At 43.3% G+C, this 12,822-nt stretch overlaps 1 protein-coding gene and 1 long non-coding RNA gene across 3 annotated transcripts in view; both read left to right on the top strand.

Moving 5' to 3' along the window:
- LOC120992023 (zinc finger protein OZF-like) overlaps positions 1–7,988 on the top strand; it is a 90,214-nt gene extending 82,226 nt beyond the window's left edge. The window contains exons 1-2 of one of the 2 annotated variants that reach the window (XM_040420786.1): positions 5,538–5,593; positions 6,511–7,988. In XM_040420786.1, the coding sequence (XP_040276720.1) occupies positions 5,551–5,593; positions 6,511–7,988 (1,521 nt within the window). In that variant the 5' untranslated portion in view covers positions 5,538–5,550. Of the gene's footprint in view, positions 1–5,537; positions 5,594–6,510 lie in introns of those variants that run through there. The other variant, XM_040420785.1, reaches the window with a different exon arrangement.
- Positions 2,425–5,243, top strand: LOC120992061. The gene is made up of 3 exons (XR_005776904.1): positions 2,425–2,483; positions 4,781–4,893; positions 5,207–5,243. It is a non-coding gene; the product is annotated as an uncharacterized LOC120992061 (long non-coding RNA).
- Positions 7,989–12,822: the final 4,834 nt, after the last annotated feature.

The raw sequence follows: 12,822 nt of genomic DNA, 5'->3' as shown, positions 1-12,822 counted from the left end.
CCCATACTGGCCGAAAAGAGCTTGGTTTACCCAACTCTTACAGATGAGTCGGGGTCAATTTCTGAGGCTTCCCCCAGAGAGAGTACTGGTGTCGGGGGACACCCAGATCTCCTCAAATCTTTAAGTGTTCAACCTGACGGCCTTTAGGTTGATCAGTCCCTTCCAAGGATAGAAGGGCTATAAGGGTCTGTCTTGAGAACCTTAGAGCACTCCAGATCAGAAGCTACCAGTTAGGCCTACTCCAGAATCTGGAAGATTTTTTCATCCTGGTGTACTAGGCATCAGCAAACATCCTCTGAAGCTTCAATGCCGATAATTCTCCAATTTCTACAAGACGGTCTGGACAAGGGGCTATCACCCGCTACCCTTAAAGTGTAGATCTCAGCAATCTCTGCTTGTCTCAACAGAGCTGTTTCTCAAGACCCCCTTATCAAGAGATTCCTGAAGGGAGCCTCAAGATTAAAGCCTACAGTAATCAGACCTATCCCTGTTTGAGATCTATCGGTCGTGCTCAGGGGGTTATCATCTCCCCCTTTTGAGCCCCTTGAGGAGGCGGGTTTCAAGTTCCTGACCTGGAAGATCACCTTCTTGTTGGCTGTTACCTCTGCAAAGCGAGTTGGGGAACTCCAGGCTTTTTCTGCCTTTGAGCCTTATACAAAGTTCCTGCAGGATCGGGTACTTCTCAAATTTTTGCCTACTTTCATTCCAAAGGTTCCTTCCTTTAACAATATCAACCAGGTGATCTTCCTGCCAACGTTGGCTCCACCCCCCTCCTCTGAGGAAAGAGGGCTCCATACCCTCGACATTTCGAGATGTCTTAGGATTTACCTGGAACGCTCCAAGGTATTTAGGAAGAATGAAAACCTCCTTATCCTTTTTTCCGGTGCCCATAAGGGGAGGAAAGCCTCTAAGCCCTCCATCAGTCGTTGGATTAAAGAGGCAATTCGGGAGTCTTATATGTCTCAGGGCTCGGAGCCCCCTGAATTTGTAAGGGCCCACTTTACTCGAGCAGTGGCCACTTCTTTTGCAGAGAGAAGCTCGATCCCATTGGACGTGATTTGTAAGTCAGCTTCTTGGAGTTCTCACTCCACTTTTATCTCACACTATAGAGTGGATACTAGAATACATAGTTATTCCTCATTTGGCCGGACAGTGTTATCTTCCGCCAGGCATGAGGACCCTCCCATGGGGGTTTCTAGTTGCTAAATCCCCATCTGTGCCACTGGTTAGGACGTAAGGGAATCGTTAATTTCTAACAGTGGCACATTTCTAACAGTGGCACACAGATTTCCCCCCCTTTTTTTTGTAATTGTGGTTATTTTTGTCTACTTGTAATTACACAATGTCCTGAGGGTCACGCCCCTCTTTATTGGGGGCAGGGAGGGCGTGTATATGTCAGTTTTTTTTATAATTTCATTAAAACTTCCACCTATCCTAACCAGTCCACAGGGGCAGAATACCCCATCTGTGCCATTGTTAGGACTAAGGGAAAACAAATTATCATTAGAAATTAACGAGTTGTTTGGTCTTGTCCACCATTTTGTTATAAATGGGCGGAGTGTGAGAGGGGCGTGGACCAAACATCCCGCCACTATTCCCGTTACTTACCCTAGTCTTCTTGGGGAATCTCCGCCTGTTCCTAGTGAGCGCCTCTTTGGGGCATCTGATGCCGCTGCAGACTAGATGAGACCTGACGTTACACACCATCGTGGTCTCCTCAATGTCTTCTACTGAAAAGGCCAGAAACCCCCACATAGCATTGTCATCTGAGGGCACAAGGTCTGATCTCGGGGTGGGAGGTCGTCTACATAGGAGGGACGGGCGACCTCTGTCATCAGGGGATGGAAGCTTCCAACCATCCTGCCGCCCTGAACTCAGATGTCTGCAGAAGACTTTTGTCTCGGGTTTGAGGTCAGCACCAGGAAGGACAACATTCTCCTCCCGAAACTGAACTACATGTCCCAGAAGTCAGCTGAATTCACCACAGCTACAGCATTAGAGGAGAGAACTACAAGTCCTAGCATATCCAGGGTGTTATTATAGCATATCAGAGGAGAGAACTACAACTCCCAGCATTGTTTTGGCTCTATAGAAAGAGAAAAGCCTTTAGACTCATCGCTTCTCCATGTAAAGCTCCGCCCCCTAATGTCACATGATTATCATTACAGTCCTCTCATCCATGTCAATACAGAGCCCCGCCCCCTGCACTGATCACATGACAGTGACGCACCCCAGGTCCTTCTCCACCTCTTCTCCTCCCCACTGCTGAGCCCCGCCTCCTGCACTGATCACATGACAGTGACGCACCCCAGGTCCTTCACCACCTCTTCTCCTCTCCACTGCTGAGCCCCGCCCCCTGATCACATGACGGTGACGTCACCGCAGGTCCTTCAGCTCTGGCAGTGCAGCAGATACTGGGCAGGTCCTGGTCGGTAGTCAGGGCTCTTGTTCTCTCTGGTATCAGCCATTCCTCCAGCCTGCAGGTAAGATGAGCTGTGAGGAGACAGTGTGGTGGAGAGCTCAGACATGTCACCTCTGGAGATTCTCCTCCATTACACACAAGGAATCCTTCTCCGCTCCTCAGCTTAGTATGATGGGGGAGGAGTAGTGGGGATAGTGGGGGTTGTCATCATTCGCTGCTAGATGAGAGAATCTGCTCCGTGTGAATGAGGTTTTCAGCTGCTAATTCTCAGATTTCGGGGGAAATCCTTTCTTTTATACAGAAACGTCCAGTGTCCTCCAGAACCCTCCTCCCCTCACAGGCCGGGCCCGATAGTTACCATGGAGACCGGCCCCGCCCAGGGCTCATTAGTGGGGGAGGAGCCTGGAGGACGCTGTCAGCGGATAACTCCCATCATCTATATTCTCACGTCCTCATCATTCCTATTATGTGGCCGATGTGAAATGTGATGTAAAGGGTTAAGTCAGGAAATGTCTGATGTCACATGACAGTCATAGACGCAGTCAGCGGCGGTGTGAGGGGGGATGGTGGAGTAGTAGTAGCAGCAGGGGGTGTGGCTGTGGGGGCGTGGCTTAAGACAAGGTGTTATTTGACAACAAGGGGAATCCGTCCCCCTTATTGTGGACTATTATCTGAACTCGGGTTCTCATGAGACCAACATTTGATTCGATACCATTCTATACCACGCAAAAAAAAATAAAACACCGAAAAAGCCGCGTGCATTCCGCATTTTACGGAACGTCCGGCCCATAATCGAACAGTCCGATCCTATTTTTTTTTTACGGTGTTTAACTGAGGGGTTAGTTCATGTGATATTTCTATGGAGAAGGTTCTTATGGACACTGCGATACCTAATATGTCTACTTTTTTTATTTATTTCAGTTTTACACAATAAAAGCATTTTTGAAACAAACAAAAATTCATGTTTTAGTGTCTCCACATTCTGGGAGCCATAGTTTTTTGTTTTTTTTTCTGGGCGATTGTCTTAGGTAGGTACCATTGTCGTGGGATGAGTTGACGGTTTTATTGGCACTATTTTGGGGTGCATATGACTTTTTAATCGCTTGCTATTACACTTTTTGTGATGTAAGGTGACAAAAAATTGCTTTTTTGACACTTTTTTTAAATTATTATTATTTATTTTTACAGTGTTCACCTGACGGGTTAGGTCATGTTGTGATATTTTTATACAGCAGATTGTTACAGACGCGGCGATACCTAATATGTATACTTTTTTTTATTTATTTAAGTTTTACACAATAATAGCATTTTTGAACAAAAAAAATCCTGTTTTAGTGTCTCCATAGTCTGAGAGGCATGTTTTTTTTTTTTTTGGGTGATTGTCTTAGGTAGGGGCTCATTTTTTGCGGGATGAGGTGACGGCGCATACAGCAGGGGTCCGGCTATCAGTGACTGCCGGACCCCTGCCGCTGATCGGGTGGGCGCAGCTCCTATACCCGCCTGATCAGTGCTCCATACATGTACGGCGCTGGTCCTTAAGTCACAGAAACCAGCGCCGTACATGGATGGCACGGGTCCTTAAGGGGCTGATGCCCCCATTAGTGCTCCCTATTAATAATAATACCCCTATTAGTGCCCCCAGTAATATTAATGACTCCATTATTGCCCCCTAGTATTAATGATGTCCTCATTAGTGCTCCAGTAATATTAATGCCCCTATAACTGCCCCCAGTAATATTAATGCCTCCATTAGTGCCCCCCAATATTAATAATGCCCCCATTGGTGCCTTCCAGAATTAATAATGCCCCCATTAGTTCCCCCAGTAATATTACTGCCTCCATTAGTGCCCACCAGTATTAATAATGCCCCCATTAGTGCCTTCCAGAATTAATAATGCCCCCATTATGGCCCCCAGTAATATTAATGCCCCAGGTAATTTTAATGCCCCCATTAGTGCCCACCAGTATTAATAATGCCCCCATTAGTACCCCCCAGAATTAATAATGCCCCCATTATGGCCCCCAGTAATATTAATGCCCCAGGTAATTTTAATGCCCCCATTAGTACCCCCCAGAATTAAGTATGCCCTCATTAGTGCCCTCCAGTACTAGTAATGACTCAGTTAGAGCCCCCCAAAATTAATAATGCCCCATTAGAGGCCCAGTATTAATGATGCCCCCACTAGTAGTGCCCCCCAATAATATCAATCAATGCCTCCATTAGTGCTCCCCATTATTAATAATGCCCCATTAGTGCTCCCCAGTAATATCAATGCCCCCTTCTCTGCTTGTGAAAAAAAATCTAAAAAATCATCTCCTCCATTTATTTAACCTTTATTCCTTTATTTCTTCATGAAGAAAACCAGCAATACGAGCCTTCTCCTGAATGACCACCAAGGATGGACAGGAAGGAGATCAGCAGAAGAATATTAGACCTCACCTTGGAGATCATCTCCCTGCTGAGCGGAGAGGTAAACTTTTCTAGATTTCTCTCCTCTTTATTGTATTCTGTAACAAGTCAGAAATCGGGAAGGAGAATCCATCATAGGAAGTGATAGGAAGAGTCCAGGGTCCTGGAGAACGGCCTCCAGACCTTCCAAGTGATGAGAACCTGAAGATCAGCCCCCAGTATGGTGAGTGATGTGTCATGTGACCAGTGACCAATAGTCATGTTGTAGGAGCCATGAGGAGGTAAGTAGGCACGTTGTACCAGGAGGAGAGGGCCGGAGCAGAGCACATGGCCCCTGAAGGGTTTATTCCCTAAGTGTCTCTCTCCATCCACAGGAGTACACAATAGTGAAGAAGACATCGGGGGACTGTGTGACTCCCATCATCCATCTCAAGGAATCAGGAGGGCGGAGCAGGACCTCTCATTCCATCACAGAGCCTCCCCCTCACCCCCTGATACATGAGCAGAAGATCCTAGAGCTCACCCACAAGATGATGGAGCTGCTGACTGGAGAGGTGACACTGCTGGGAATGCTGGGAAATTCTCCAGTAACAGCACTGGAGGGGTCTGGGTGATGACGGTGTCATTGTGTTGTCAGGTTCCTATAAGGTGTCAGGATGTCACTGTCTATTTCTCCATGGAGGAGTGGGAGTATATAGAAGGACACAAGGACCTGTACATGGAGGCCATGATGGAGGAGCACCAGCCTCTTATATCACAAGGTAAGAGTCATCATGTGCAGCTACAAACCACAATGCTCCATCCACCAACCCCAAACCAAGATGCTCCTTTTGAGTTAAAATGATGTCCATTTGGTGTTGAATGGCACATTGTGCTGGTGGAATGCAGGGCCGGCTGCCAGACATGGTCAGGCTTTTCAAATTTTTACGTTTTGTTAAGTTGTGATTTACTGTATGTAATAAAAGTCATGGTTGGGTGTAAATCAGAAGGTTGAACTTTGTTATGAAGTTGTAAAAAGCTTTCTAAGGCCTCTTTCACACGACAGTATGTCTTTTTCAGTGTTTTGCGGTCCGTTTTAAACGGATCCGTTGTTCCGTTTTTTGTTTCCGTTCCGTTTTTCCGTTCCGTTTTTCCGTATGGCATATACAGTATACAGTAATTTCATAGAAAAAATTGGGCTGGGCATAACATTTTCAATAGATGGTTCTGCAAGGAACGGATACGGAAGACATAAGGATGCATTTCCGTATGCATTCCGTTTTTTTGCGGACCCATAGACTTTAATGGAGCCACGGAACGTGATTTGCGGTCAAATATAGGACATGTTCTATCTTTCTACGGAACTGAAAAACGAAAATACAGAAACGGAATGCATACGGAGTACATTCCGTTTTTTTGCGGAACCATTGAAATTAATGGTTCCGTATACGGACCGTATACGGAACGCAAAAAACGGCCCGCAAAACGGAAAAAAAAAAAACGGTCGTGTGAAAGAGGCCTAAGGCTGGAATCACACATGCAGTTTTTGGTGCATTTTTTATTTTTTTGCAAAAGCCAGAACTGGATTCAAAATGTATGTCTTCCTGCAGGATCAACTCCCAGCCTAATGTGAAAGTTATAAGTTTGTATACTCTTTATTTTGCAAAAATAACACAAATTTACATTTTTACCTTAACAGAAAATCACAGTAAAAATACTGAAAATGTCATGTTACCACTAGAGAATGAAGATATCCTGCAGCGCTCTTCAGGGGAAAACCTCATTATCCTTAATGTACATCCAGGACTTCACAGTACAGATCTGTCATATAATCCTCCTAATTATGAGGAACCTTCTCCTGATCAATCACAGATTGTTACCACAAGTACAAGTCAGAAAGGGGGTGAAAGATTTCACTGTGGTAAAGAGTTGACAGAAATCTCGGGTCTTTCTACACACAGAATAATTCACACACAAGAGAATCCATACTTCTGCTCAGAATGTGGGGAGTGCTTCACAGAAAAATCACATCTTATTATACATGAGAGACGTCACACAGGGGAGAAACCATATTCATGTTCAGAATGTGGGAAGTGCTTCATAGATAAATCGAGTCTTGTTAGACATGAGAGACGTCACACAGGAGAGAAACCATATTCATGTTCAGAATGTGGGAAATGTTTTACACAAAAGTCTGATCTTATTACACATGAGAGAATTCACACAGGAGAAAAGCCGTATTCATGTTCAGAATGTGGGAAATGTTTTACACGGAAATCAAATCTTCTTGCACATCAGAAATTTCACAAAGGAGAGAAGCCATATTCTTGTTCAGAATGTGGGAAATGTTTTACACGGAAATCAATTCTTGTTACACATGAGAAAATTCACACTGGAGAGCAGCCATATTCATGTTCAGAATGTGGGAAATGTTTTACACAAAAGTCTGATCTTGTTACACATGAGAGAATTCACACAGGAGAAAAGCCGTATTCATGTTCAGAATGTGGGAAATGTTTTACAAGTAAATCAAATCTTGTTGCACATCAGAAATTTCACAAAGGAGAGAAGCCATATTCTTGTTCAGAATGTGGGAAGAGTTTTACATATAAATCAAATTTTGTTACACATGAGAGAACTCATACAGGAGAGAAGCCGTATTCATGTTCAAAATGTGAGAAGAGTTTTAGATATAAATCAAATTTTGTTACACATGAGAGAACTCATACAGGAGAGAAGCCGTATTCATGTTCAGAATGTGGGAAATGTTTTACACGAAAATCACTTCTCGTTACACACGATAAAATTCACACAGGAGAGAAGTCTTATTCATGTTCAGAATGTGGGAAATGTTTTACAGAGAAGTCAAATCTTGTTAGACATGAGAGAACTCATACAGGAGAGAAGCCGTATTCATGTTCAAAATGTGAGAAGAGTTTTAGATATAAATCAAATTTTGTTACACATGAGAGAACTCATACAGGAGAGAAGCCGTATTCATGTTCAGAATGTGGGAAATGTTTTACACGAAAATCACTTCTCGTTACACACCATAAAATTCACACAGGAGAGAAGTCTTATTCATGTTCAGAATGTGGGAAATGTTTTACAGAGAAGTCAAATCTTGTTAGACATGAGAAAAGTCACATAGGAGAGAAACTATTTTCCCATATTTAGCATATGTCGTTATTAGTGGATCTCAAATAGCCAATAGGACGGTTTGGTTTTGATGACATTTTCCCGCCTCCCAGAAAACCAATTTATATAACTGTGAGGTCAACTGTGATCCGTGGAAGAAAAGTATTACCTCCAGAACAGTGAGAATGAACTGTCCCCATGAACCTTGCTTCTTATCACTGTATTCACACCTCCACCCACACTGCGGGAGAGTCCAGAGTGACACGGGGAGAAGTAACGACGCTCCATGTAATAGTTTAATAACGTATGTGGACAGATTAATATTTCATCTTCATCCAAACAGTTTTTACAGATAAAATAAACTCTTCTATTTGCTCCACGACAGCGTCACCATTGTCACTGACAGACATTGTCTTCTTGGATCATATACTTTCTCCTAGCGCTGTGACCTTCATTGCTCCTACAGACTAACCCTCTTGTGTGGAGTGTTAAAAAAATATATTTTCTGCTTATTAAAGCTTCCCTCAAGTGCTGTCTGCTATAGTAACTTTCTTGAGACCACTTGTTTGTAACTTCCAGCTAAGGCTTTTTTCACACTCGCGTTAGGCTTGTCCAGCAGAGGAACAGTCTGATCTGTACTAATGTTTTCACGCGTGTGCTGCCAGAGGTCCGCCCCCATTCATTATAATGGGGACTGGCCAGAGATCCAGCCGCAGCACGGCAAACCTGCCTAGAGGCGGCCTAACAAAAACCGCAGCGTTTGTTAGGATATTCTAGAAATGTCTGAGATGAGAATATTCATGTAACATATTAAAACTGGAAAAACCCTCCCTAAAATGTCACTGGTTAAATTGCTAATTTTGCAATTAGTTTTGAAGTAAATATACTCAGGTGACTGAAATGCATTTTAACCCCTTAGTGACATGACTAATTTTATCCTTAAGGACCAGTAACATTTTTCCCCTCTTTGTTCCTTCAGTCATGACTTTATGTTTTCTTCAATTTAGCTATATGAGACCTTCAATTTTGCAGGATGCGTGGTGGTGTTTTTTTTTTTTTTTAAGAACCATTAGGGGTACATATACACTGCGTGCAGAATTATTAGGCAAATGAGTATTTTGACCACATCATCCTCTTTATGCATGTTGTCTTACTCCAAGCTGTATAGGCTCAAAAGCCTACTACCAATTAAGCATATTAGGTGATGTGCATCTCTGTAATGAGAAGGGGTGTGGTCTAATGACATCAATACCCTATATTAGGTGTGCATAATTATTAGGCAACTTCCTTTCCTTTGGCAAAATGGGTCAAAAGAAGGACTTGACAGGCTCAGAAAAAGTCAAAAATAGTGAGATATCTTGCAGAGGGATGCAGCACTCTTAAAATTGCAAAGCTTCTGAAGCGTGATCATCGAACAATCAAGCGTTTCATTCAAAATAGTCAACAGGGTCGCAAGAAGCGTGTGGAAAAACCAAGGCGCAAAATAACTGCCCATGAACTGAGAAAAGTCAAGCGTGCAGCTGCCAAGATGCCACTTGCCACCAGTTTGGCCATATTTCAGAGCTGCAACATCACTGGAGTACCCAAAAGCACAAGGTGTGCAATACTCAGAGACATGGCCAAGGTAAGAAAGGCTGAAAGACGACCACCACTGAACAAGGCACACAAGCTGAAACGTCAAGACTGGGCCAAGAAATATCTCACACTTCAGAAGCTTTGCAGTACTGGAGGCCATATCTCCAGAAGGATATAGATACTCTAGAGAGAGTTCAGAGAAGAGCTACTAAACTAGTACATGGATTGCAGGATAAAACTTACCAGGAAAGGTTAAAGGACCTTAATATGTATAGCTTGGAAGAAAGAAGAGACAGAGGGGATATGATAGAAACTTTTAAATACATAAAGGGAATCAACTCGGTAAAGGAAGAGAGCATATTTAAAAGAAGAAAAACTACCACAAGAGGACACAGTTTTAAATTAGAGGGGCAAAGGTTTAAAAGTAATATAAGGAAGTATTACTTTACTGAGAGAGTAGTGGATGCATGGAATAGCCTTCCTGCAGAAGTGGTAGCTGCAAATACAGTGAAGGGGTTTAAGCATGCATGGGATAGGCATAAAGCCATCCTTCATATAAGATAGGGCCGGGGGCTATCCATAGTATTCAGTATATTGGGCAGACTAGATGGGCCAAATGGTTCTTATCTGCCGACACATTCTATGTTTCTATAAGACTGATTTTTCTAAGGTTTTATGGACTGATGAAATGAGAGTGAGTCTTGATGGGCCAGATGGATGGGCCTGTGGCTGGATTGGTAAAGGGCAGAGAGCTCCAGTCCGACTCAGACGCCAGCAAGGTGGAGTACTGGTTTGGGCTTGTATCATCAAAGATGAGCTTGTGGGGCCTTTTCGGGTTGAGGATGGAGTCAAGCTCAACTCCCAGTCCTACTGTCAGTTTCTGGAAGACACCTTCTTCAAGCAGTGGTACAGGAAGAAGTCTGCATCCTTCAAGAAAAACATGATTTTCATGCAGGACAATGCTCCATCACACGCGTCCAAGTACTCCACAGCGTGGCTGGCAAGAAAGGGTATAAAAGAAGAAAATCTAATGACATGGCCTCCTTGTTCACCTGATCTGAACCCCATTGAGAACCTGTGGTCCATCATCAAATGTGAGATTTACAAGGAGGGAAAACAGTACACCTCTCTGAACAGTGTCTGGGAGGCTGTGGTTGCTGCTGCACGCAATGTTGATGGTGAACAGATCAAAACACTGACAGAATCCATGGATGGCAGGCTTTTGAGTGTCCTTGCAAAGAAAGGTGGCTATATTGGTCACTGATTTGTTTTTGTTTTGTTTTTGAATGTCAGAAATGTATATTTGTGAATGTTGAGATGTTATATTGGTTTCACTGGTAAAAATAAATAATTGAAATGGGTATATATTTGTTTTTTGTTAAGTTGCCTAATAATTATGCACAGTAATAGTCACCTGCACACACAGATATCCCCCTAAAATAGCTAAAACTAAAAACAAACTAAAAACTACTTCCAAAAATATTCAGCTTTGATATTAATGAGTTTTTTGAGTTCATTGAGAACATGGTTGTTGTTCAATAATAAAATTAATCCTCAAAAATACAACTTGCCTAATAATTCTGCACTCCCTGTAGTGTATGGAATAACTTTTAGTATTTTATTTTTAGGGGGAAGATAAAAAAAAATGCAATTTTTACATTATTGTATTTTGTTTGATTTACTTTTACGGCATTCACTGTGGTTAAATATATTAGATTCCTCTCTAGTTATCATCGTTATCACTATTACGGTAGCGTGTAACGGGTATCACTAGAGAAGCTGTCTGCGTATTGTATGGTACAGACAGGACATTGACTGGAGGGACAGTGAAAAATGAAAAAGTTTTATTGATGTTTGGGGGTGTGGGGCTCAAGTGTTTGCTGTGACTTATTTGACGCTGTGATCCAGATACTGGTAAATGTCTCGGTCAGGGCATCAATAAACGGCCTAATTTGGCACATAGAGGTGATTGGATGGACAAGCGCTCATCTTCCCACTCCTTTCCTTGAAAAAAAAAGATAAATATGTGACAGTCAGACAGAGAGTATGCTTTTTTAAAAACCAGATAATTTTCATTAACATTTTTTCCAATTTACAAATATGAAAAAGAAAATAGAAATCCTTCATGAGATATAGACTTGGGTAGATTCAGTCCGGTTCATCATTCAGACAGATATTTTCATAAACGGCAACCAGCTTTCAATAATACAGGCATGTTATACAGAGATATACCCATTCAATTGTGGTACAAAAGAGTATTGAATAAACTTCCCTCGACCACCCCCCCCCCCTTCCAGTGACAGGACGGGCACGCTACCGCCAACACAGGTACAATGTATGATGGCACCGAGGAAGATGCAGCCGACACCCTAAGCACAAGCCCATTCCCAACTCTTACCATTAAAGGGGTATTCCCATCACAATGATCACTGTTAAATCTGTGCACGCCGGCACTGTACTATACAGGCCAGGAACAAGTCATTATGGCGCATGCGCGGTGGCGTGCGCGTTCAGGACATTGTGCGGCCCGGAGAAAAACTTCAGTCTTCTGCGCAAGCGCGGCCCGGCCGGGAGAAGACGTCAATCAAGCCCAGCCGAATCCAGGAAGTGAACGTCGCGCTGGACGAAGGTAAGTATGAAATCTCCAGTACTGCAAATGCATGATCCAGAACTCTATGTATCACTGAAACCACTCCTCCCAACACAGCCCAGATACTCATATGCCATATCACATTACAGTAGTCCTATATGATACCCACTTGTCCCAAATTCTGGAAAACTTGGCTAAGCATTGCCTTTTAATATATACCTCCTTCTTCAGGTGAATAATCTCATCCATTCTGTTAAAAAATTCTGCCCTAGATGGGGGTTGAGGTCTTAGCCAGCATATAGCAATTCAATGCCTGGCCTGGAAGAGCAGCTGCACCCCGAGACGTGAATTACGGTTTTTAATGTCCAATATTCCCAACACACATGCCCTCAGACCAGGTGGAACAGAAACTTGATATGCTTCTTTAATACAGGTCCAATAAGTTCTAAGCTCCCCACGCTCCCACAACTTGTGCATTAGGGATGCAGGACTCTCCCCACATCTAGGGCACGAGGCATCGCTCCTAACCCCGATCCTGAACAGAAAGGATGGCGTCCGATATACCCGATGGATAAGAAATAATTGTGATATACACTGGCAGGAGCGTACATAAAAATCACTGGGCCCCAGTGATCATACTAGCAGGAATCTAAATTGGGCCCCCATTCCCCTTTTATAGCCCCTCCTTTTGTTCCATGAACTATTCTT

Source organism: Bufo bufo, chromosome 2 (genome assembly GCF_905171765.1).
Source record: "Bufo bufo chromosome 2, aBufBuf1.1, whole genome shotgun sequence".
In the NCBI taxonomy this organism is placed as follows: domain Eukaryota; kingdom Metazoa; phylum Chordata; class Amphibia; order Anura; family Bufonidae; genus Bufo; species Bufo bufo.
The sequence above is the reverse complement of the archived record's forward strand: the minus strand, read 5'-3'. Positions and strand labels throughout refer to the sequence as shown.